Source organism: Macaca mulatta, chromosome 5 (assembly GCF_049350105.2).
Source record: "Macaca mulatta isolate MMU2019108-1 chromosome 5, T2T-MMU8v2.0, whole genome shotgun sequence".
Lineage (NCBI taxonomy): Eukaryota > Metazoa > Chordata > Mammalia > Primates > Cercopithecidae > Macaca > Macaca mulatta.
The window spans coordinates 103,169,182-103,196,091 of record NC_133410.1 but is presented as its reverse complement, the minus strand read 5'-3'; the positions used below and the strand labels follow the sequence as shown (position 1 = coordinate 103,196,091).

General features: G+C 40.5%; 2 protein-coding genes across 2 annotated transcripts in view; both read right to left on the bottom strand.

Moving 5' to 3' along the window:
- Positions 1–1,219: 1,219 nt before the first annotated feature.
- On the bottom strand, positions 1,220–3,178 carry ATOH1 (atonal bHLH transcription factor 1). The gene has a single exon (XM_001102247.5). The coding sequence runs from the start codon at positions 2,997–2,999 to the stop codon at positions 1,935–1,937; it is 1,065 nt and encodes a 354-aa protein (XP_001102247.2). The 5' UTR covers positions 3,000–3,178; the 3' UTR covers positions 1,220–1,934.
- Positions 3,179–24,506: 21,328 nt separating this feature from the next.
- GRID2 (glutamate ionotropic receptor delta type subunit 2) overlaps positions 24,507–26,910 on the bottom strand; it is a 1,541,190-nt gene continuing 1,538,786 nt past the window's right edge. The window contains exon 16 of the mRNA XM_028849003.2: positions 24,507–25,565. Within this exon, the coding sequence (XP_028704836.1) occupies positions 25,407–25,565 (159 nt within the window). The 3' untranslated portion in view covers positions 24,507–25,406. The remainder of the gene's footprint in view (positions 25,566–26,910) is intronic.

The window sequence follows — 26,910 nt, the reverse complement described above, 5'->3', positions numbered from 1 at the left end:
CATGTTTGCCAAATTTATTTTTTTAATTCCACTTTCTTCTCTCTCCGTCTCTCTCTCTCTCTCTCTCTCTACACACACACACACACACACACACACACACACACACACACACACACACGACTATTAGCTTTTCCAAAACCTATGATCCTGAGACCCAGAATAGGTGTTTCCGTAGTGAGGACACCTGAGGTGAGAGTGACAGAACCGTTTAGTTTCTACAATTGACTCAAAAATGTAGTTGAATATTTTCTACATAGAAGCTAATTCAGAAAGACAAAATAAAGGCAGACATTAGCTTCTACATTGGAAGAAGCAGAATTGTGTGAAAAGAAAAAAGTGAGTGGAGGTCAACAAATTCCCGGGGCAACTACACACTTCTAATTTTTGAATCGATGAATCCAGTTCCTTTTTTCCCCTCAAGTTTTTTTCTGTTATCATCTTTCTCTCTTCAGGTCTTCCTCTCCCAGAAGAAAGAGAGAGACAGAGGCAGAGAGGCAGTGCGCTGCGCTTGACCTACATGAAAAATTTTCAGCTTGAGTAGGTTTTATGAGTGGACATAGCTAACCCTGGTAGAGTTAACTACTCCAGGCTGGGTTCTAGCAAACCTAAAACTCATGGCCTCCCGACCCCTTGCAGGAGTTGAGGCTCCTTGCAGTTGTTGGGGCAAGGAGTGAAGAAGACTGGGAAGATCCTGGCCATGAAAGAGGCAAAACTGTGCTGCTAATTTGGAAAAAGTTTTATCTCACAATTTAATTATTGATCTGAGTTCTTTTCTTTGAAGGGGTTTTAATACTACCTGAAGGCACCAAGTTTACAACATTTTTCTTCAAAACTGTAAGATCGCATAAATGGCATTTAATAGAAGACTTAGCTCAATTCTTCAAAGTCATTCATTTAAAAATTGTTTTCAGTAGTTATACTCATGGAATAAGTGACAAAAAAGTTTCTTTTCACGTTTATTTTAATCATTTGCAAAAGAAAATACATTAAACAATGGCAGTTGGCTTTGCTAAATTAAAATAAAATGATCTCGAATAGCAAACGTAAAAAACGAATCAAGATAAGTAGAAATGTTTAGCAAACAATAATAAATAAGTCTTCTAATATTAACAAGGCAAAATAAAATTGACCAAATGCTTTTGACACTACTAGATTTTTAAAATTTTTTCATTTTTTAAACAAACATTTGCAAAGAGCTTAAGAGTTATAAGTGGCTGTGTTAAAAACAAACAAAAAAAAAAAAAAAAAAAAAAAAACTGGTCTGCAATTGGCAGTTGAGTTTCTCCTGGAGCCACCACCGCAGCAGCGGCTGATAAAGTGCGTGCGCCAAGTTTCCTAAAAGACGCCACTCGCGATCGGATGCACATACTGGGTATGTTTATACAATATATAAACCTTAAAGTTCCCTGTTTTCTAACAATAACATAGTCAAAAGTTATCCACTTTGGAAGCACTAATTTTGCGTTTCATTGTGCATTTTGGAAAACAACTTCGGAAGACTAAATCTCCCACACTTGAGTGCGCAACACACAAGGATGGATGCCCAGGGCACAAAATAAATTAAACCCCAACCAGTGACAGAGAAGATGCGACGTTTCAGCAGCGTATTGGCAGCAGGGAACTAGAATAATGATGCCATATATGGGTACATACAATTATACTGTATCTATCTACAGGGGGAGCAGAAGGTGGGCGGAAAGGACACGACTTTAACAAAGTTTTCATCAAACAGTATGGACCCTAGGAAGTTTGGAACAGCCGCGGCATTTGCAAACCATCAAATGTAGCTGCCATCTGAAGCCAAGTCGTTGCTAAACAACAACGGTCGCAGAGCAAAAATTAAAGGGTGCGGGAATCTTTAACCGCGGGGCTTCCCGCGCACTGGGAAAGGGCAGTTTTGTTTCTGTCTCAGTTTTCAGGCTTCTGTCACCTTCCTAACTTGCCTCATCCGAGTCACTGTAATGGGAATGGGGGGAAAATTCCCCGTCGCTTCTGTGCGACCGAGGGGAGGTTTTGCTGTTTTCTTCCTGCACTGGCTGCAAGATGCTCCCGGGGAGCGAAGGAGACAAATTCTTTTGCGCCATCATCGCTGTCAGGGCGCTGTCCTCGAAAGTCGAGAAGTGCAGAGCGTCCAGCTGCACCGAGTACCCTCCCGCAGAGGCCGGGGCTGAGAAGCGAGTTCGACAATTCCCGGGCGGGGTCGGCCGCTGACTCCCTCCGGAAGCCTGCTGAGCCCCAGCTGCGGTCGCGTTGCCGGCGCCCCCTTCATAGGAGGCGGCGGTGCGAAGGTGGTGGTGGTCGCTTTTGCAGGAGACTGGAGGCGGCGGTGGCTGTTCCCCTCCGCTGGGCGTTTGTAGCAGCTCAGACAAGGCATTGATGTAGATTTGGGCCATCTGCAGGGTCTCATATTTGGACAGCTTCTTGTCGTTGTTGAACGACGGGATAACATTGCGCAGCTGGTCGAAGGCGTGGTTCAGCCCATGCATCCTGCGCCGCTCCCTGGCGTTGGCTGCTAGCCGTCTCTGCTTCTGCACCCCATTCACCTGTTTGCTGGAAGGGGCCCGTTGGCGGCTGCAGCTCAGATCGTCTACCACCACCCCGTCTTTCAGCTTGCACAGCTGTTCCCGCACTTTCACCGGCCCAGGGCTCTTGCTGCTGCTGGCACCGCCGCTGCTCCTCCTTACCAGCTCCCCCCGGCCGTCTGCCTCGTCCCGGGGCGCCGCGGCCTCCGAGGCACCCAGCTCCGGGGAATGTAGCAAATACTGGGCGGCGCGTGCCGTGCAGATGCCCTGCAAAGTGGGAGCCAGCCAGGCGCGTGGGTCGGTGCTGTCCAGGAGGGACAGCTCAGGCGGGTAGACGTGATGCTCTCTCTCCTGCAAAGTTGCAGGTGGCTGTGGCGGCGGCGGCGGTTGCGGGAGATGATGCGGCTGGGGCTGGCGATGGTGGTCTCCCAACTCCTTCACTTGAGCCCACTCTTCTGCATGCAGCAGGCGGGACATTGCACTGCAAAGGCTCGGAGGCTCAGGATCGGAGGCAGCACTGGCACACCAGCTCAACCAAAAAAAGGTCCTTTCCGGGTCTCTTCTGCAACGTCTTATTTTTTTCCCTCCTCGACCCTCCCCCACCCACTCGGAGATCACACACCAGGTCGCGTGCAACGAAGCTTCTCCGGTTGCTGAAGGCGCTGCGCCCCTTTAAAAAGCGGCACGCGCCACTCAGTCTCCCCCCGCTCCTCTCCCAACCCCCTCCTCGCGCCGGTCGCGTGTCTTCTCAGCCAATGGAGGGCGCGGGCAGTCGCGTGCGAGCAGCCAATCAAAGAGTTTTTACACCCCGAGAAAAGTTGTGTGCAGAGGACTCCCGAGCCTGCTCAGGCTTTTTTTTTTTTTTTTTTTTCCTCCTTCTTCTAAATTCGTCAGATTCATATGTTAATTGCAGGGTTGTAATTCGACTCCGGTGTGTGTCACCACCCTGGCGGCTGGGGTGCGGGAGCCGGTGCGGAGCCGGCTCTCAGGCTGGTGCCCGAGAGGACTCGGGTCAGACGTGCGCTACCGCGGGCGGCTCTGGGCGAGGCTGGACGCGCCGGGCGCCCAGAAGGCACTCACATCAAAGAGAAGCCTGCCTGCCCGATGCTGCCCCCAAGCTAGGATCAGCTCCCACTTCTGATGCCCAAGCATTTACGATCTCTCATGTACAATAGGATGTTTGTATTTATGTATGCAGGTATTTATAAATCTCTCATACATGTTCATAGATATATAACTGCTACATGACGTCTATCATTTAAGATTGCTGTTGGAATAAACGGGGAAAACCCCACTCGTCTCAGAGTTTGTTTCTTACTTTTACTCCATCTTTTCATTTTTTACTTCACATCTCTTAGTTCGACTTCGTCATGTGATCTTTTTCTTAATGGAAAGTAGAGCTGCGGTGCAGTGATAGTACACCAAATTCCAGGTCCCCCAATTCTCTCTGTCCCCTTTCCCCAGCACCGTGCGGCCAATTAGGGTTGTAATCTGCCTAAATCTCTCCGCCGAGTGTAATTTAGGGCCGGAATATTTTACGGTATTATGCAGGTTTCAACACACACAGTAGGACTCCTCATTAAATGCCCAGCCAGGGTAGGGTGCTCAAAGTAAAATGAAAGGCGCCTGCATTCCCTGCAATCCTTAACACTTTCAAGGCACAGAAGCCCCAAGTTACCTACCCTTTTGCCTCGATAGCCCTCTCTTTTCTATGGGCTCGTGGTTTCCTCAGTTTAACCTCCTCCCGCCCCTCCGTTTAGTTAGGTGGTGCTTCCCTTTTCCCGCCCCCGCCCTCCGTCCTCTCCGCCCCTTACAATCAGGGAGGCCCTTGGCAGGCGGGGAGGCCAATTCCCAGGTGAACACCCCGCTCTGCTCCCATTAGCCTTGGCCTGGTCTATTCACAGCTAAGAACCAATCAGAAGCTCCTTGGCCCTGGGCGCGCCCCAGCTTGCGCCCAGCGCGCCCTGGCTCTGGCTCCGGGCGCTCTCCTGCACCGCCCTTGGGGCGCGGGAGTGCGATGCAACCAGCTGGTGCTACTGCTGCTTTTACTTTCCCAGTGGCTGTCATCCCGAAAGGAGTCTCATCCTCTAGGCAAGACGTTAAAAAAGAGCCAAAGAGATAGCTCCCTGAAATATGTCTTTGCAATGTCCAGAGGCAGTTGAATGTTGTTTTCGCAAATATTTGCCGGGGCTTGATCTAACCTGTCATCTAGAACTCCTTGGGCAGTAGATTTTCTGGGACTGGACTGGATATATCCTATAAAGATACAGAATAGTAGAACAGGGTGCAAAATGATGTTTAAGACACTATTCTTCCCCTGTTTCTTCTTCAACCTCGTCTAATTGCTGGTGTCTAGAAATAGTCCGGGGCCTATCTTACGTGCCAGAAACTTCAGAGCTTTATTCTTGTGTGAACGTTTGGACTCTGCTGAAGTAAATGTTAAAGACGCATAAAAGCAACAACAACAAAACAAACCTAACCTGAAAACCATCCATGAGAATAAAGGAAAAGAAAAGGCCATCTAGTGTCTTTTTTGGGGAAGAAAATTCTCCAATGGTTTGGTGATTGGACTGGGTGTTATTGCAATCAACTAATAATGCTGTTACTATAAATAGTGCTACCACATAAAATGTACTTCTTGAGAAAATAATTGCTAGTAGCTGTAGATGCTTAAATAGAACTTTCAGAGAGACAATTAACTGTCATCTATATATGTATGGCAGTGTAAGCAACTAGAGCCTGGTAGTATCAGTTGTCTATATTTCATTTTATTCCCTATACATCCACTTTTTTCCAACTCTATCAACTGAAATTTAATCCTGAAATTCTTTCACATAATGTCACTACCAAATGCGTAGGATGCGCAAATTTTCCTTGAGCTTGCATCATCCAAACTTTTTGCTTTAAATTTGATTGTATAACTACACAATATTCACTTTCCTTTGAGTTTCAACAGTTTTATGGGCTGTAGTGAAATATTTGCTGATTATAGAATATTGATCTTAATATGCCAGATTTATATATAACCTTTAGTATTATTAATTTTTTGAAGCAAATGTCAATTTTTAGGTGAGTAAATTAGAATGTTCCAGTAATGTGAGGGACAGTAAGAGTTTTGGTAGTTCATGGTGAAATATATTTATTTGGCCCTTAAAATAAGTAGGGACCTATTCTTCTCCTCCATCCCTCCCTTTTTCTTCTCTTCTTTCTCCCCCATTAGGCATGGCTGAGGAAGCTTGTCATCTGAGCTGGGGAAGGGGGCACAGGGCCTTGAGCATGGGGCTGGAGTCTGAATAGTGTGATCAGGACATCCTTAAGGAGAGTGTGTGTCATAGGATGTCAAAACACTTGTATTAGTTCCTTCTCACACTGCTTTGAAGAAATACCTGAGACTGGATAATTTATAAAGGAAAAAGGTTTAATTGACTCAAACTTTCACATGGCTGGGGAGGCCTCCAGAAACCTATAATCATAGTGGGAGGCAAAGGCGAAGCAGGCACCTTCTTCACAGGGCGGCAGGATGAGTGCAAGCAGGGGAAATGCCAGGCACTTATAAAACCATCAGATCTCCTGAGACTCACTCATTATCATGAGAACAGCATGGGGGAACTGTCCCCATGATCCCATTACCTCCACCTGGGGCTGCCCTTGACACGTGGAGATTACGGGGATTACAATTCAAGGTGAGATTTGGATGGGGACACAGGGCCAAATCATATCAACACCAAATTGAGTATCTCTGGGAGCTGGATGATGGCAGTAGCAGCAAACAACTTGAGGTATCACAGTTTAAGCTGAGAGCTTCTAGTATATGTGGGCAGCCAGATTAATTATATACAGAAGGATAAATGCAAAAAAGGTAAATATTTGAGGAGGACAAGAATAGATTTCTCACTGTCAGAAAAGGGAGTTACAAATACGGAAATGGAGGAAGCTGTGGTGATAGATTTGAATTGGAGATTTGAATATGAGTTTCTAGTTTTTAATATATATGAGTAGATGATATAGAAATATATATATATATATATATGTGTCACGCCTGTGTGTGTGTGTGTGTGTGTGTGTGTGTATGTACCTATATATTTCCTAGTTCTTTTCACTCTCAGGGCCTGAGGCTAGCAATTGAACATATCTAGCTTCCTGATTTTAGTTTCTAAATAATGTTCTGCACTAAAAAGAGCCAGCATTCTTGGAAAAATCGTTTGATTTCAGGGATGGGCAGAAAAAACACAAGATAAACCAAAATCTCTTGTTTTCTCAGAAAAAAGGTAGTGTTCAAAGAATGATGGAGACATGTCAAAAGACTATAAAAGCTTGCTTGAAGCAGCTTCCACTGACAACCTGTAGGACAATTTGCGTATCAAAATAAGTAATGATAGTGACAGATTATCTTCCTGAGAAATAAAGAAATCCATGAATCTTAGAATAAATAAATGCCGGCCGGGCGCGGTGGCTCACGCCTGTAATCCCTGCACTTTGGGAGGCCGAGGCGGGCGGATCACGAGGTCAGGAGATCGAGACCATCCTGGCTAACACGGTGAAACCCCGTCTCTACTAAAATACAAAAAATTAGCCGGGCGCCGTGGCGGGCGCCTGTAGTCCCAGCTACTCGGGAGGCTGAGGCAGGAGAATGGCGCGAACCTGGGAGGCGGAGCTTGCAGTGAGCCGAGATGGTGCCACTGCACTCCAGCCTGGGCGACAGAGTGAAGACTCCGCCTCAAAAAAAAAAAAAAAAAAAAAAAAAAGAATAAATAAATGCCCTGAAGGTTTGAGAAATAATTATTAGTTACAAAATACTTATTGATTGCAAGTAAGAGAAAATTGACTCTACCGTGGAGATGTATAGCAGACACCAACTTTACCAAGTGATCAAAGTTAATATCACCAGTAATGAGACGGAACAAATTTAATTTATATGCCTTCTGCTAGGATGCAGATAATGTATTATTACTTCTATGATATTCCTGCCAAAGATGCATATCCTGAAGCTAATTGAGAGAAAACACCAAACCAATCCAAAATGAAAGACAGTCTAGAAAATAACCAGCCTGTAATCTTTAAAAGTGTCAAGATTGTGAAAGACGAATCAAGTCTCTATTCCAAGGCAAACCAAGGAACTATTCCAGGGTAGAGGTGGATAAAAAGAATGATAATACATCTGATGCCTGATTCTAAACTAGGTCCTTTTGTAACAAAGAGCATCATTGAAACAATTGACAAAATTGGTGTCTGGGAAATAGATGGTAACAAGTTACTTTCCCCATTTTGATTATATCAGAGAATGTCTTCCTTTTCAGGGAATACTCAAAGTATTCAGAAAAAATGGGCAGCTTACTCTATAATGATTTTGTGAAAAAGGTCCTTTGTACTGTACTTACAACTTTTTCATCAGTTTGAGATTGTCTCAGAATAAAAAGTGAAAAAATTAGAAACCAAACAGGCATATTTACTTTGCTCTTTAGATGCCTAGAGTTACTAGTTCAAGTCAATCCAAGCATTATCCCTACGTTTTGAGGCCTGTAGTTACTGCTGAAACTTTAAGTTAAATTTTGCTCCACCTAGCCATAGTACAGTATATATCCAATGACTTTAAGAAATCTCAGATTTTAAGGACTATTCCAATTAAAGAACTTCAATATTTCTCAAGATGTGTAAATAAATTGAAAATTAATTTGAAATGTGTTCTCTTACAGGTTATTTTAAATAAGAATTTCCAAGTCAAGATGAATTATCCTAAGTAGTTTCTGATCGTGTCACAGATATTAACAAACAAGCAAAAGCCAAAAAATGTATTTTTTTTTTTTTTTTTTTACCATTTGTCGTAGCCTTAACAGTGGGAAATAACCATTTATCCTATCATTCCTATATGAAGTATTTCAGGGTAATCAAATAGCTTTAGTAATGACAGAAGAATATTTTAGAATAATTCCATATAATAAAAGTAGAAGAAATAAGAGCTTTAGAAAAATCAACATTTTGCACTTCCTAATGAAAATTTTATTGCGGCAATGATTAAGAATAAATGAAACAACAAATTAAAGTTTTTTGAGGAACTTTATAATGAAGGAATCAGTCTGTCACTCCTTGAAATCACAGATCAATTTTAGCGTAATTTGGAATAGGAGACCCTGATATCATGTGCTTCTTGCTTTCATGCATTATACACTACATAGTCCCCTACAAAGTATTCCTTAAAAAAAGAAAGTAAATCTGAATTTTATTAAGCCTTTGAGATAACCCCCTGCTTACAGGAAACATGGAGGACATCATATTAAGTTAGATGATACCACAAGAATACAAAAAACAAACCCATATTGTGAAAAGTTCTGTAGAACAAGTGTTCAGTATCAATAAGCCTGTGACATGAAGAAAAATGGAGGGTCATGAGAAGGGACCCATCTTGATCAGGATAATCTTAAGATACAGCATCTGACGCAATATGTGGACCTTGTTTGGATTTGGGTTCAAACAAAACAACAATAAAAGAACTTTTAAAAAATAAATTTCAACTCAGTATTAGATGATATCAATGAGTTATTGTTAATTGTTTTAGGTACTGTAAAAACAATGTGACTGTCTAGCAAGCTAGAGAGACATACAGAAGCACATGAAGGTGAAATAACATGAAGTCTACGATATGCTTTAAAGTACTTTATCAGCAATATTAATAATATGGAAAAGGAATAGTAAAGCAAATGTAGAAAAATCCTGATAATTGGTGGATATGGTGATGTAAAAATTCATTAGACTGTTAGCACTACTTGTACATAAAAATTTTCACAATAAAAACTAGACAAAATTCCTGTAGCATCTCTCTGTATATCATTTCAACCACATAGCTTAGTTCAACATTTAAATCCCCGTGACATGGTCCTAACTTATGTTTCTAGACTGAAATTTTGTTATTCCATTAACACAGTGGTTCTTAAATTGTGATCCAAGGACCATCTATCTGCATGAGAATCACTTGGGATTTTCATTAAGAAGGTAAATTCCTGGGCCCTTAAGTTCTACCATGTCAACTTTATGAATGAGGCCCAGACATGTATTTTAAATAAGCACCCCCAGGGATTCTTAGGCGTGCCCCAGTTTGTGAACCATTGCTCAGGAAGTTTCCCTGTGCTCTATTCAGCTACTTTATAGTTCTTAAAACATGTTATATTCTGTCACCACCAGTACACAAATCCGAACACCTATTATCCAGTCCTGTCTGCTAAAATGTAACTGAAATTTCAAGATCTAGGTCAAATGCTACCTCCTCTAGGAGTTCTTCTCATGTATCCTTCTCTGGGAGGGATACATGAAATTACCGTTTATCTTTCAGAAAGCAGGTGAAGACAAGGTGTCTTTGGGTCTACTACTATACTAATAGCTTGTTAGAGAAGTTCAAAGTCACATTTATTACAGTTCCTAAATTTATCCAGGATTCATTGACCCCCAGGAACTGCAAATATCTTCATAATTTTATACTATAGGTGTTAGTTATCTATCGTTACATAAAAAATTTCCTCCATAGTCCTTAAAATAATAAATAATGATTAAATCACAGTTTATGAGGATCAGAGTTTCTGAAGCTGCTTGGCTTGGTGGCCCTGGTTTAGGATCTCTTGTGAGGTTGCTGTCAAGATGTTAGCTGGGGCTGTAGTCATCTGAAGGCTTGACTGGGACTGGAGGATCAACTTTCACAATGGTTCATTCACTTGGATTGGAAAGTTAGTGCTGCCTGTTGGGAGGAGGCCTGTTTCTCTCCATGTGAATCTCTACCCCAGAGCAAATGATTTAAGGAAGAAAGACACAAGTCACAATATTATTTAGATCTATACTTGGAAGTTACACTCTATCATTTCTGCCATATTCTAATCATTAGAGGTGAGTTACTAAGTCAAGACCACACTCAGAGAGGGTAATTAGGTGGAGAAGGGAAAGAAAGAATATGAAACCAGTTGTGGACATAGGTTAAAACTACCAAAATATCCCTTTGTTTTACATTGATTTCTCCATTTCCTTTTGCAAAATTTAATTCCTCTTTATTTTACTGAGATAGCGAAACATGTTCAGTAAAGTGAGATAAATGTAGCAGAATTTGGTGAACCACAAGTAAAGAAAAAATTCAGACTTTTCTGTTCCTGCAAGAACTCCAAATGGCATGTGTTCCAAATCTTTATTCACAAGTCTGCTATTTACACTCTCCACAGAAACCATATTATGGTAGTTCATTTCTATTGTATTTTCTTTCCTTCCATTTTTGTGATATCTCTTTATTTCAAAGTCGTATTTGTGAATTTGTTTTAAATTTGTATAAGTATATCCTGAGCATTTATCTAATGTTCATTACTGATGGCTGAGGATAGTGATATGCTGGTAAATGCATAATAATTTACTGTTTGAAAAAAGTGCACACATATTATAACTATATAAATTTACTATGTATTTTATTGATATAAAGAATGCATGACAGTTTGTAAATAACAATAAAATATTCAAAATTTGTTATTGGAAATCCTCTAGATCTAATAGATTCTCACAGAATCCTTGATTTCATTGATTTTTGCCATTCTTGTATCCATAACTATCAATTATTGCAACTGATGAACAAATGTAGTTCCCACATGAAGGTTGGTTGGTATTTTTCATTTGTGGTTAATGAGTAAGATGAAAGTGAAATGACAGTGAAGCTGTTTGTCAGAATTCATTTGAGAATCAATAACCTGTGCAACTTTTTTGCTGAGTAGGATAATAGTTTTCAAATACTGGAAGAATATGTGCTCAATCTTTTGTGCTATTCATGTAATGGCTAGAGACTTTGATATACTTTTCAGTTTAGTCAGTATTATTAATATTTTCTCTATCACTTTCTTAAGACCAGACAATCAATAAAACAATAAATTAAGCCAGGATTTGTGGCATTTGCCAATTTCCGTTGGTGAAAATACGAGTGTTGCTAAATCAAATGGGCATTTTCTTAGGCTATATATTAATTGACCTCCTCTTCAACTTTCGACATAGTTGAACACATTCTTTTCAAATCTATCTTTTCTCTTGACTTGGGAATACCATATTCCTTGTTACTTCTCCCTACTTCTCAGGTTGTTCCTTCTTGATGTCTCTTAAGGAGACTTTTCCCTTACTAGGCTTGGTACCGTGCTCTAATTTCCCTTTAATCCATATATATCATCTACATTCCAATCAATATCAAATTCTTATCTCTAGCCCAGTCCTTTTTCAAGGACTTTCACTGCTCTTAAAATAACCACAAACATCAATAAATAACACACGAATCTGGAGCATCACGAATGTTTCCCTGAGGAAGGAAGAACTGAAAGTTGAAAAAGAGGTAGCTCAGGAAAGGTGAACCCACAAGCAACAATTAGAACAGCAGCAGCAGCAGCAACAGCAAGAACAGCAATGGCAACAAAGGATCCCTTCATGTGGACTGAAAGGTTCTGCTTTATCTGGTTCTTTTGTCTTCTGTCTCCCATCCAAGTGGTAACCATGCCCAAACCTGCTTAGCTTCTGAGATCAAACAAGATCAGGCACGTTGATTTATCTCTTCTGTCTCACCTCCACCACTCTTCCACTCTTTCATAGTCTTCTAGGCACACTGGTCTTCTTTACTTGTTCATATTACCAAACATCTTCCCAACTCGGGGCTTTCACACAAATTATCTGTCTGCTATACTTTTTTGGTCTCGCCTGTCCCTTTCTTACCTAGTTACTGTCTGCTCAACTTTAAAGCTGTATTTCCTCAGGAAAGCATTCCCTGGTTTCCCAGAATAGGGTTGGTTCCCTGTTTTACACATTTTATGATACAGATTGAGCATCCTAAATCCAAAAATCCACAATCTTCCAAAGTTGCGATTTTTTTGGGAGCTAAGACACCACCACAAGAGCAAAATTCCACACCTGACCTCATGTGATGGGTTGCAGTCAAAACGCAGTCAAAACTTTCCTTTATGTGCAAAATTATTTAAAATATTGTATAAAATTACTTTCAGGTTATGTGTGTAGGTGCATTTGAAATAAATGAATTTTGTGTTTGGACTTGGATCCCATCCCCAAGATATCTCATTATATGCAAATATTCCAAAATCAGAAAAAAATCAAAATCCAAAACACTTTTGCTCCCAAACACTTTGGACTACTCAACCTAGACCTTATATTTGCTTCGTTAGTATTGAAAATAATTATCAACAATTATCTGTGTGATTATTTATTTAATATTTATTTCTCCTCTGTCTCCCTACATCTCTGCCAGTGAGGTTATTCTGTTGATGGGCCCCTTGTGCAAGCACTGGGGTTGCTGAGGAAAGAAACTCGCTGACTTTCACTGGCTGAGTCATCTTTACCACTGGCTGTTCGGTGCCTCCTCTGTGGTTGGTCTCCAAGGGATATTGATAGGAGACATACAGATCTGCACATTTTGTATTCATTTCTGTGGATCCTTCTACATGACTCTTCCTCATATCTTCTCGGCCCCACTCTTTGAGTCTTGCTCCTTACAAGTCCATGATTAACCAGCCACTGCCCAGGAATCTATTTGTGTTCTTACCTCAGACCATTTCTCTCTTCATGCAGAGCTGATGGCAGAGTGAACCATGCAGGACTTCCTCTTACCACTGTTTTCCATGGCCTCCTTTGAGACAGGCTGTAGTGCAACAGAGGCTTATTTTCAGCTTGCAAACATATTAAGTCACCCTATCCATGAACCAGGCCTGAGATTTTCCTTCTCAGTTGGCTATTTCTTCCCTACTAGCTCACTAAATATGAGGCATTGATGTAACTAGGTAAGTAATGCAAGGATCTGTGATACTGGCATGTGTAACTTACTTATGTTCTCTGAACCTGCTTTGATCTGATCCAGAATGTGTCATTTTCACAATATGATGAATTGCTATTGTGCCTCCCTCCACAAAGTTATGACTTGATGTAATATCAGGATAAAAGTAAGTAGCCTCAGTTGCACAGTAACTTAATATTCCTTGGTTGGGGGTTCAGTCTCTATTTAGGTCCAGTAGTGTGACAGAATCTACTTTTGGAATGTTGAATAATTCTCTGCTGCAGATGGTACAGCTTGCTCCATGCCCTTGGTGGTCTTTGCTGTGATTCTTCTATGGGGGCTTTCAGAAGATTGTGCATGGCATGCTTATGTATCATTCCAAGTGGTTCTAGCATCATGGGATTTACTGAATCATATGCTCTAAGCCACAGGGATGCTTGTTCCACAGCTTAAATCTGTTACAAAGCCCCACTCAAAACTATTTGCCATCTGAGTCCATTGATAAAGGAGTCAGAGCTGTATTCCTAAATACGGCATGTGTTCTTTCCAAAATCCAAAGAGGATTGCCAGGCATTATACCTTTCTTCACGGCATAGATGCAAGGGTGTGTTTTAGCATTTCACAAACTCATGGAATTCTTAAAACATCGCCAATCTGGCTGACTCTTGGTCTTTGTAAGGTGAATCCCTGACCCTGTTCCATGAGAGGGCCATATAGGCAAAGCAGCCCCCAAATGCTGGAGGAGCTGGGAAACTGAATAAGAAGGCAGATGAATGTAGTTTGTTGGCAAGGAATGCTTTACTGGGGGACTTACAGACAGAAGCGTGGTCTTGGGTGGTCACTAGACAGGTAGATAACACTTTTACTCTCCAGTCTCAGGGCTTATATACCATGTGGAAGAGGTATATGTGCTCCAGCAAGACAATCAAGGGCAGAACAAGCAAGAATGCTATGTGGGTCATAGCTCATCATTTGTGTAATAAAATCAAGGTTGGCATGTTCTTACACTAGGGACAGTAAATACAGTAGGAATTGGGATGCATCAGGGTGTCTGGGGCTAATGAGAAGTCAGTATGGTGGATTTGATTCAAAAAGGAGCCACTTTGTCTCCACACACCCCCTGGGCCCCCATATGCCTCACAAGGGCATTTCTTATAAAACTTCCTTCTCCTCCCTAGGTCTAATCAAAATGATGTCCTGCAGAAGGTCCAGATGGCAAAGGTCCCTTTATCACAAGAACTATATTGTGAATGAATGTTAGCATACCCCTTGTCAAGATCATGAATGTATGCTGTTGCTCATTCCAAGTGAATGTGAACTGCTTCTAATCAGCCTTTCTGAAAAACTCACCAGATCACTAACTACAGAATAAGTGTAGCAGTAGCCCAGCAGCCAACATTGGGTAGCCAAAGTATGCGCTAAGAAAGAATTCAGGGAATAGTTTAACTAGAATTTCAGCTTTGGTTATGGACAGTGAAGCGGGATGCTTTTCCCCTGAGTTGCCGTGGGCAGAGGATTCTCCATTTCTGGTTTACAAGACCAGAGTATTGGATTATACTACAGGGGCACTTTCATTTAAGTAGCTTCTTTTCAATTAGGCTAGTGAGATGTGTAAGGGTGAAGCCACTTAGTTCAGTTCCCAGTAGTCTATTGTCATCTGCCATGATCCAACTGATTCTTTGCAGGTGTCAGACCATCAAATTAAATAGGCACATGATGGAGATCACACTATTCCTGCATCCTTCACTGGCACACATACTTTGAGAATGATACTCTCTAGTTTCATCTAGTAGGTGGTATTTTTCTGATTTAGTATCTTGGAGGAGGTACACTTTCAGACACTTTCACTTGGCTTTTTCTGCCACTATAGTTTTTAATCCAAGGGTTCGGGAGCAAATGTGAAGTTTCTGACAACTGCTAAGCACATCCATCTAAGTGATACACTTAAGGACTGGAAAAGTGACCATTACCTTTGTGCCCATTGGACTCCTGTCAGAAGAACTTGGGCAGGAGTCTATTTATCACCTGATCTTCACATGCTCTCATTGTAGCAAAAGATCCATAATGGCATTTTGCTTTTTCTGCTATCAGTGTCAGCTCATACCCTGTATTTTTAAAAAAATTAATATTTGTGGGGTTTTAAAAATTTCCCAAGTATATTCTGGCAACTATTTGTAGGTCCATTTGTAAAAGGATTGGAGGAGTCCTTAAGGTAACCTGGCATACCTTGCATTAATTGGCTCAAACTTGCTCAGGTGCAGAAACTAGAAAAAACAGATTAGTTAATAGCTTTTGTGATGGCTATTTGTCCTACCTCCTTTTGGCCCTTTCTGGTTATATAGATCATTCAATACCTTGCTTAGCTACCTGCATTTGCTTCCTATTGGTACTGAAACAAATGTTTTGGTCACAATTATCCATGAAAAGAGAACCAATAGGAGATTTTAAAAATATATTTATTTTAAGGAATTGGCCCATGTGATTGTGGAGGCTGGTGAATCTGAAATCCATAGGGTGGGCCAGCAGGCTGGAAACTCAGGCAGAAGTTAATGCTACAGGTTTGAGGCACAACGTCTTCTCCGAGAAACCTCAATTTTTGCCCTTCAGGCCTTCAACTCATTTGACATGGTCCACCTACATTATTGTGGGTAACCTTTCTTACTTAAAGTCAACTGATTGATTGTAGATATTAACCACACCTCTAAAAAACTTTCACAGTAACACCTGGATTAATGTTTGATTGAATAATTGAGTGTTATAGCCTCGCCAAGATGACAAATAATATGAACCATCACCACAAACTATGACAAACATAGTTGCTCAAAAACACACAAAGTTTATTACCTTAGTGTTCTGGGAAGTTAGAGGTTTGAAATCAATCTCTCTAAACCAAAATCAAGGGGTTGGCAGGGCAGCCTCCAAGGAGAATCCATTTCCTTGCCTTTGCCAGCTTCCACAGGTTGCTTGCATTTCTTGACTCATCTCCTTTCTCTGTCTTCAATGCCAGTAGGTTAGCATCTTCAGATCTCTCTCTCTCTTTCTCTCTTTCTCTAAGCTCTGTTTCTGTTGTCATAGCTCCTTCTCTGACTCCTGCCTCCTTCTCTCCTTTACAAAGATCTTTGTGATTATCTGAGCACAACCAGCTCATCCAGGATAATCTCCTCATCTCAAGATTCTTAATTTAATCACACCTACAAGTTCCCTTTGCCATGTAAAGTAATATACTCATAGGTTCCAGAGGATTAAAATGTGGACATCTTTGGAGGGGTTCCATTATTAAGAATGCCATACTACCTATCTATTGTGCCCCTGGAAACTATTGCCACAGATCCTTGGGAGTTAGGGTCTCAGATTTCCATTCTGGCTTTGCTTCCCAATACAGTGATTATATTCACTTTGCTGCTGACAGTAAAGTGACACCACCTGGCTTCTACTATCCCAGAATCCTATCATCTCAATGACATTGATTAGTTTATTTCATGGCAGCTTTCCTGATGATACACCTCAGCCTAACAAGGACAGATTCACTGAGTCTCTCAACAAGGCCAATGTCCTCATACGATCACTCTCTCTTTCAAATTAGTGAAGGGAATGTCCTCTGGGATCTCCTGGGAAATGGTCAGCCAGCTGATGGAGTCTCTAGTCTTAAGCATTAAATCCATTCAAGCCTATCTCCTGCCTAAGCCTTTCCCCGCTTTTTTCAAAAATTTGACAAGGCTGTTCTGGCATTTCTACCTCATGTATTATAGGTTAATACTTCTCCCAAATTTAGGAAATCCATCCTAGTATAATATTAGGACTTCTTGAACATGAGATCCTGAGTTATGGGTGACTTCTCCTATACTATTGTTTTAGTCCGTTTGTATTGCTATAAAAGAATGTCTGAGGCTGGGTAATTTATAAAGAAAAGAAGTATTTGGCTCACAGTTCTGCAGGCTGTACAAGAGGCATGGTGACAACCTCAGCTTCTGGTGAGAGCTTTAGGCTGCTCCCTGTCTTGCTGGAAAGGGAAGGGGAGCCAGCATTCAGAGGTCACATGTTGGGAGAGGAAGTAGGGGTAGGGAGGTGCCAAGTTCTTTTTAACAGCTAGCTCTAGGGGAAATCTCCAGAACTAATAGAGCAAGAACTCATTCGTTACTACGAGGCTGGTAACAAACAATTCATGGGGGATCTGCTTCCATGATACAAATGCCTACCATTAGGCCCAACCTCCAATACTGAGGGTTAAATTTCAATGTGAAAGTAGGAGGGGTCAAATATCCAAACCATAGCAACTAGTAAACTGCCTTTTCCAGTCTTAACTGATACCTTTTCCCCAGTCACCCACCTCAAGATCCATTCTAAGGCATCTATACTCTAGGTTCCTCTCAGAATGTAACAGCTAAATGTTGTATAATTTTTGGTGAATAAGGGCTTTGCTTCCAAAATAGAATGGCACTTCTGCAGGTGGACCATGCTAAGATTAGAGCTAGCATTATGCCTATAAACTATCAGAAAGGTGAGGTGAATCTTGATGAAGACAATGATTATCTTGTAAGGCATCTTACACGAATTCTCTGCATGGTCTCTAGGCAAGAGAAATTTGCTATTCTTGAATACCAAAGAGTGAGTCACTTTAGGAGTCCTAGATGGTTCAGCAGAATATAGAGATCCAGGTGCATCCACTCAGATGTTCCCATTTTGGTCCTCATGTTCCCATTTCTTCTCTATCTGGGTCTTGAGTTTAGCACAATACATTTGACAAGGCTGTGTAGTAAATCTTCTTTGCAATTTTGCTACTCTCACAATCAGGCCTTGTTTTCAGTCTGTGTTGCCTTCTGATTGTGGTAGATACAGGTGTCATATAGATTTCCTAAATTTAACATCATGTCCTGAGTTGGAGATTGGCTGACTTGAGTCCACCATTTTCCTTCAGTGGTGTATCCATGATACTCAAAAGCAATCTATCATTTCTGCAGTCTTTTATGACAACTGTTATGGCCATATGTCTCAAATAGTAGAGATATTGCATAAACCCTTTACATCCCCTTCCTCCTGCATTCTGTCTCAATTCATTACAGATGAGACTCTTAGTAATACTGACCCTATCAGGGGTTGTCACAACCCACTTACCACAAACTATGCAGTCTTCATTGCTATGGATGGATTTCCAGGGCTATTTCCAGGGCTAAGGATGGATGGATTTCCTGAGCTATCTCCAGTACAAATTATTTTATTTTGGGTTCTCCTAAAAGTAGATAATTAGATAAGGATTTAGGTTGTGGTAGAATGAATAGTTGCTTTTCAATGGTATGTTAAATTGTACATAATTGTATTCTATATTTAAATATTTGATGGTATACATGCTAATAATTAGTTTTTTATATTAATTTTAATGGCAAACAATTCGTTATTTATATTACTTTTAATGGCAAAAACTGCAGTTACTTTTGCACCAACCTAATATTTCCCCTTACATACTACATGAAAAATTAAATTCCAGATGAATTAAAAAGTAAATCTAAAAACATGAAATTATAAATATATCTAGAATATAAGGTAGGTAATCATTGAACTGATATCAGGCTGATTAAGGGAATTCTATGCCTAAACTTGCTGGAAGATTTAGTAATTCAGTAATTAATTTAATAAATTCAATAACAATGTTTATAATTAATAATACTTTTAATAAAAAACTACAAACTATAGTAACTTATAACAAAATAATATTTTTCATGCATAAAAATCACAAAAATTAAAGGTAGATGACAAACTGGAAAAATATTTGCAATTAATCTGACACACAGTGAGTTAATATACATCATATAAATGGAACTATTAAGTTTGATAAGAAAATGAATAGTTCCTGATAGAAAAACAGCCAAAAGATAAGAGCACGTAATTCGTGAAGGAACAGTAAACATGGTTCATAAAGATGAAAAAAGTATTCAACCAGGAAATGCAAATTAGAACAATAAGAACGTTTCAGTTAATCATTTTAGATTGAACACATAGATACCCTTCTCAAACACCGTTAAAAAGGACACAAAAGGCATAAATGCAGAATACAAAGGGAATGGCTGAAGAGACAGTAACAAATCAAGGATATCAACAAATTTTTACAGTCTGGAACCAGATGGACAAGTGATAATTGACTTAGCAGAGCTGAGAAAGCCTATACCTTAGTCTGTAGGGAAAGCCAAAGAGAAAAAGATCAGTTCCTGCCCTAGCTCCCTGAAGATACTCAGCTGTTGGAGGCACCAGGTATCTCTGAAGGCAGGGGTGAGGGAAGGGTTGATGGAGGACAGACTGCAACCTACTGTTACTACTGCTGTGCATGCAAATTGGGACATCTCTGTTTTTCTAAGGTTCCTTTGTTATGTATCTCCATTCTAAATTGAGCGCTGGTCCTTTGTAGAGTAGTAAGTAGTAATGATTCCTTCATTTACTCTCATCAGAACTTCCAAAATATTTTCATATGTATTGCCGCAATTGAGACAATTTTTTAAAAAATCTGTTTTGAAGACAGAATCCTTGTTTTGAAGACAGAATCCATACACACTATGGCCATGATAAGGCTACAGTAGCTATATTCTTGGCATCACTTGAATGCGCATCACAGAATGCCTCTTTGGGTGGAAGTTTCTAAGTCATAATTCTGATAATCAACCTAGGAAAATATCGTATCTGTTCTCTGGAATATATTGTGGAAAAGAAATCCAGAATGTATTAAGTACATGTATATTAAGCACTCTATATGTGTACAACAGAACACAACCAGGCAAACAAATTTCAGACTTAACTCTTGTTAAAAGCTGAGACGCTTCCAATTCTGTTAGGTTGAAGACGAAGTTTCTTAGTGTGGTCTCTAAGACAGCATAGCTTGGTTGCTACCCACCTATATATTTCACCTCTTACCATTCTAACTTTTGCTTTCAGGGCTGTAATCACTTGAGCCTGCTTTCAGGTCTTATTTAGCATTTCAGGTCTCAGATGAGTGTTGTGGGCCCCTCGGTCTGAAATGTTTTACACTCCCCACTTCTATTTTCTCAACTTCTGCTCGCTGGTCTTACTTTAGCTCAAGCTTTACTTCTTCCAGCAAGTCTGCTAAACTTGGTTGGGTTTCTTTGTCATACACACTCCTTGTAGCTTAGTCCTTTACTCAGGAATTTTTCTCAGTTGGTAAGTACACATTCATTGGTATGATTATTCAATGTCTTTGTCTGAGCCCACAATGTGAACTCTATGATTTTGCTTACTATGTTATGTCCATTGCTTAATTCAGTGTCTGAGACTGGTTGGCATTTAATACAAGTTGAAAGAAAGAATGCTTTCAAGCAGTTTAGCCTTTTCTTACTAGTTGCTTCAAATAATAGTTTACTTACTACCAAAGTTTGACCCATTAAAAAAAATTCTGTGTTGATTTTCAGCATACAGATAAAATTTAATTTTGTTTGTGGGGAGTGAAAGATTGGGGATTTGGGATTATATTTAGAGTTGGTGTTGCTGTAACAGATGATATTTTATCTTGCTGGTATAAATTGTATATATTCAGTTCAAAATAAATTTTATTAAGTGAAGAATTGCTTGACCATTCTGGAATATTGATTGTAATTATCAGTTAGCATCTATCTGATTCACATATCAACAGATACTCTGTTAACATTGAAGAGTTCTCTATGAATTCTGGGTTTTATAAAGACCATGAAAGAATTCAATAGACAAGAACCGAGTCCACACAAAAGATTAAAAACCAGTTGTAATTTACCAAGCGGTCATTTTAAGTCTAACTATATATATGGCATACTGGAAAAGACACACAGCAGTATTCCTCTGTTAGTAACTTCCAGTCTCTCCTGCTATAGAGCTTATGGAACTGTCTCTCCTGGTGCCATTCAGATTATTTTCTTCATTCTTAACCCAAAGTCTGTACTCCACTGACTTCCTTTGTTTTCCACAGTGATTCATGCCTTACCAGGTTCAGTTAGAACAATCACTTAAAAAAAAGTCCTTGTTGCCAATAGTAGAGAGCTCTTAGTCTGTTTGAAAGTGTGCAGAGTTCAGACTTTAATTACAGAAACTTCCCCACTCTCCCCACCATTGTGTCTATTGGCCCAGTTCCATCCACTGCTGAAACTTCTAATGTGAGTTCTCTGAAAAGCCTGGCACTCTCCCCAGCTATGGGGAGTGGCTGGTCTCTGCATTCAAACACTTCTTTCTGCAAAATGCTGCCTGCATTATTCCTTTCCATCCTGAGTGTCTATCTCTCACTGGGCAGTCTGCATTCTGATGCGGCAGTGGGAGAGTTGATCCCCTATGACTTTTGAAAGAGAGGTACAATTTGTAGATTGGAGCGAACTTGAAATGTTCACTGTGTGTCATTATCAAACGTCATCTTGGCTACCCCGGGCTGGTGTTTTACTATAATTGTTTTGAGCTTACTCATATGTTATCTATGTTAGAACATCATCTCCCTCTCATATAGCCTTGGGAAAGCAAGTACAGACAAACTATTAATTAAAGTAATTTATTTTTATTACCAACTTTAATCACCAAAGAAGGAATTGGAGTTCAATCAGGAAAAGTATTTATTGACAAAATTTTTATTGATAAAATAATCTATCAAAGATTCATGAAAAAAATTAAAAATCTCTGAGAAAGAAAATTATATCAACCAAGATAGTAAAAAGTATGTCTGTGGGAAAGGAAGAGTTTTCTACTTGGGGCTGGCTATGTAAGCTACATCGGTAATACCAAGGATTTTACTTGTGAAAAAGAAACTAGGATGTAGTATTGCAACCTACAAGAAAGACTACTGTACGACAAACAGGTGGCTGTAGGTGACTCCATCCCCTGCCCAGTCTTATTCACTCTGGTACCTGTTCCAACATCTTAATTTGGTTCCCAGCTTGGATCTGTCTATTCTCCTTTCTCAGCTACCATGACCTGGAGATCATCTTGTTTCATATGCTTGGTCTGTCATTTCAGCAACAGCTTTTCTTCCTGGCTTGGGCCTGCTCTTTGCTGGATCCTTTGGCTCAGTGCCTTTGACCTTGGGTGGCGGGTACTCTGAGTCTCTCTGGCTCCCTTCCCACAGCAAGCAGTGGTTGTAAACTATAACATAAGACACTGTTTTTAATTGTTAATCTTTTTTAGGTATTAAAATTAACTTTTAATATTATAGCCATAGGAAAAAGTCTCAGAATTTCTCAGTTCACTGAACTGGTGCGTCAGGTCAGCCATTCTGACTTACAGCAAGAAGGTAACTGTGAATTATTTTCCATTCCATTTGAAAATATTTTGGAAACTGATATAAACAATGAATCGATTTTTCCCTATAATCTGTCTTCCTTGCTCTAGGAAGCTAAGGAATGAATTGTAGTTGAAATTTTCTATTTTAGGCATAAGGCCTTATCACAAAGCTTCTCGGATGCCAATTCTATCAGATCTTTTGTACATAGTCACCATTCTATTCACTCAGAACTTTTGTAGAAACTTTATGTTATTCCTGGATATACATGCCAATATGGCCTTATATGTTTTGGACATATAAGTTTTGGACAAGTATATGTATTCTAAGTTGAAAGACCTCCCTTTGTTTAAAGGATTGCTGGATATTGGTATCGTGACTCCATGGGCACTCTAAGCTTCTACACAGGACTGAAAGAGAGTCAGGGTTTCAGCCTGGGGTACATTAGAACTGGTCCAGTGAAACTGAACTCAAATTGGATCAGCCAATCAGAATGCATATGAAATAATCAGAAACAGAAGGCCAGGCTAAGCTTGGTCAAGTGGGTAAGAGCGGAAAAATGGTGGCATTCCTCATTGTGTGGATGTTTATGTGTTTGTGTGTATGTAAGGGGAGCATATGGGATTTTAAAGCCAGAAACACATCTTATCATAGGTCTGTTAAGCAGACAGGGAGTCGACAAATCAAAAATCAGAGAAGCAAGAGTCAAGTTGGCGTCAGGGATAAACTGCTAAATGAAGAAATGTGTCACCGAATCCTTGCTTTAAATGAGTGTTTAGGAATCTCCCTTGGCAGCCCGTTTATCACAGGTCAGGCAGTCAGGGATGGTTTGTATTTTGCTTAATGGGGTCAGTGTCTCCTTTAACCAATCTTCTTGCTTTATTTTCGGAAGCATGCTCTTTCCTGGAATGGCTGGTGACTCTCCTGGCAGCCAGAAAGAACCCAGATGATTCCCTGAACCACTGCAGTCTGGTTAGTTCTCTGGGGCCAAGAAAGGGTTCTCTGGGGGCAATCGTCCATCAAGAGGGCTGCCTGGTATCCAGGTCCAGTGGTATGTTAATGGTGAAATGTCTCTATGGCAGTAGAACCCCAGTTTTGGTCCTCCGGACTACTTCCTTGTCATTCTGTGAGGTATCAGAATTCCCATCTGAAACTAGATATCCAGGAAGGCATGTACTTCATCTTCTTTGTACCATTCACTTGTGTAGGGTGGGAGGTAGGAACAGAGTGGGTAAGAGTACATCCTTCAGGTGAATTATAGTATTGTATTTGGTAGGGAGGATGAAGAACCCATGGAAGTGGGGTGATTAAAAATAACAAAGCTTACAAAGTGCTTTCACATACATTTCACTTGATTCTCACAACAACCCTGTGAGGTAGGTACAGTATATAATGTTTTTACTTTTGTTTTGCAAAGAATGACACCAAAGACCAGAAAGTTTAGGTGATTTGCCCACAGTCATGGTAAGCACCAGGACCCAAACTTGAAGCCATGTCTTCTGACTTCACAGCCTGATTTTCACCTGTGAGCAGCTACAACTTGAGGGTTATCAGTTTGATGACATAATGAGGAAGGCGCTCAGTAAGTGAACACCCAACTTGTTTAAAAGTCAGATGATTTAGAAATAATACATTAGTAACAAGAACCCATGGGACCACTACTTGGAGGGGCTCCCCCTGGACTGCTGCTTGTTGGCTTTCATCTTTTAGGTTGCTTTGGCATAATAGATCACCTGTGCATCAGCCTGGGCAACTGGGAGTTCCCTGGGTGATTAAGGAACAGAGATGAGGGAATTCTTATGGCCATCATGAGCCTGTTCTAGCACTCTTCATGCTGTTTCATCATCTGGATTCCCCACTGGAATGCAAACTTCTTAAGGAAAGGATTCTCACTCATTCATCATTGTGTTCCCAAAATGTAATACAGTGCTTGGTACATAGTGGTCCTCAATAAAAATTGATTGAGTTCATGAGGGGCTGGGATGTTTCATATGATGCTTCCCTATTTTACTTGTAAAATACGTTTTGCATTGAAGAGGTATTATAAATCAATGTGGAAGTGGGTATAAGGAAAACAAAGTTACCTTAGTCGTGGGTAGTATATACAGGCACTGCAATTCCAAGGTGTAATCCTAAGATGCAAGTGATCTTTGTTTACAATGACACATGTACTAAGTGTGGATTCGAACTGGAGGCCCTACATTAGCCAGGAATCCATGCAAAATGTAGACGTTTGATGGCCACTGGGGATAAAGGTAATGTCCCTTGGTGTGGAGGAAAGTAGCGCATTTTGGTAAGTATGAAAATAATGTTGTTTTAGAAATATGGAGAGAATTCTGTGATAAAAACCTCTAAAGATGTTTAACCACAATTACCAGTGATTCAATAAGAGTTGGAAGAGCCCTCTGTCTTTCTCTGGTTAAGTTCTGCCAAGGCACATTCTCCTTGGTCCTTCATGTCTCCCTGGATCTTTGGCCATGAGAAGTCCTAAGACCCAGAGTTTAAAATCATGCACAGATAGAAGCTGAGGACAAAGCTACTGTGGTACAGACTTGGACCTCAATGTGAGTGCTCTTGACCAGGACACCTAGGCAAGAAGTCCACTGCATAGAAGCATCCTTCTAAGGCTAACAGGCCGGTGCAGGCAAGACCCATGACCTGTGGCTGAAAGCAGCAGTCCTGTTGTTACTCTTCTATGAGTGGATTACAGCAAGGATTTCTGTGTGTCACAACCTGGTGAGGTCAGCTTCCTTGAACTGGATAGGTGTTTTTAATTTAGGAGATAATACTTTAGCTCACCAGTTTTGAGTACAGGATCTAATGGGTCCTGAAATCAATAAGGTGGGAAACAGATCAGCAGCTCTTGTGCTGGTAGAGGTTATGGGTCATCCAGGGGTCCTCCCATTTGTGATGACTGGTGCAGGCCATGACTGGATGCCTGGCTTCTCCAGATATTGCTGCCAAGTTTCAAACATGGCCTTAATGGCCAAACATTCCTTCTTTCAGATATTGTAGTTTCATTCTGCAGGGATGAAGCCTGTGGGGAAATAAAACATAAGGTCACATCAAGGTTGATTTTAGACAAAGTTTGGCTTTCCATGGTCCTATCACTACTTATAAGGCATTGGCTACACCTTAAATGTCCATTGTAAACAAAGTAGAGCATGATGATAGCTGATGCATCCCTCCCTCCCATGCAGGGCTTCACAGGTTTTCTGAACCCCAGGAAACCATCAAAAAGCAGAGCATATTGGCTGCTGGTTCAATAGAACCTCTATCAGGGAGGGCTTTGGAGTTCATCCAGGTCTGAATTAGGATTCTTTGGTAGTTTAGACTGGATAAGACCTTCAATATCTTCACCAGAAAATAAAGTCAGTATCGTTCTCACACGGAGAGTCAACAGAGAGTTCTACCAAAGTTGGTGTCTATATACAGTCACACATAAAATCCTGAAGCCTGTTTCCTTAGGTCTTGAATCTTACATCTTTACTTTTAGTTATTGGTTCCAGACCATGCATAAACTTTAAAACACTAACAATAAATAATGAATATATAAATTGTACTATGTTTATAATCACGAATCAAATTTGATTTTGTCAAATGCATTTTAGCCTACCCATATTAATATATGCTGTTTTTTTTTTTTTTTTTCCGGAGTCTTGCTCTGATGCCCAGGCTGGGGTGCTGTGGTACTATCTCAGCTCACTGCAACCTCCACCTCTGCGGTTCGAGCAATTCTCACATCTCAGTTTCCCGAGTAGCTGGGACTACAGGTGCACGCCACCACGCCCGGCTAATATTTGTATTTTTATTAGAGACAGGGTTTCACCATATTGGTCAAGCTAGTTTCGAACTCTAGACCTCAGGTGATCCACCTGCCTCGGCCTCCCAAAGTGCTGGGATTATAGGCATGAGCCACCATGCCCGGCTAAATATATGCTCTTAAATAAATAACTTTCCTTTTTCTTGAAACTTGAGGAGTAGATGGTATATTTCAGCCATTGAATAACAGAGTCTAAAACTATAAATCAACAGCAAGAAGCTTGAACGTGGACCCAAACTATGAATCTTCACTTCAGCCTGTGTCAGAAGGGATCAGTGTGATCCTTACCTCCATGTCCTTGTTAGGAGAACTTGTGCCTAGGTTTCATGTTTATCAAAATCTTTGCTAATGTTACAGGATTTAGAGGAGACTGAGTGTTTCTAATTGTGTTAGTGGATTGATAGCACTTACCAGTTAATTGAATCAACCAACCAGTTATTTCAGCAAACAATTTGACTGAACTAAGTGTAGAAATCAGCTCTAAAGACCTTGGAAGACACCAGAATTCCCAAAGCAAGGTCTGTGAACACTAATTTCAAAAACGGTTTTCTCATTAGGC

Excerpts from the sequence above, each read along its gene's own strand:
- ATOH1 (XM_001102247.5), bottom strand. The coding sequence starts at position 2,999 with ATGTCCCGCCTGCTGCATGCAGAAGAGTGGGCTCAAGTGAAGGAGTTG.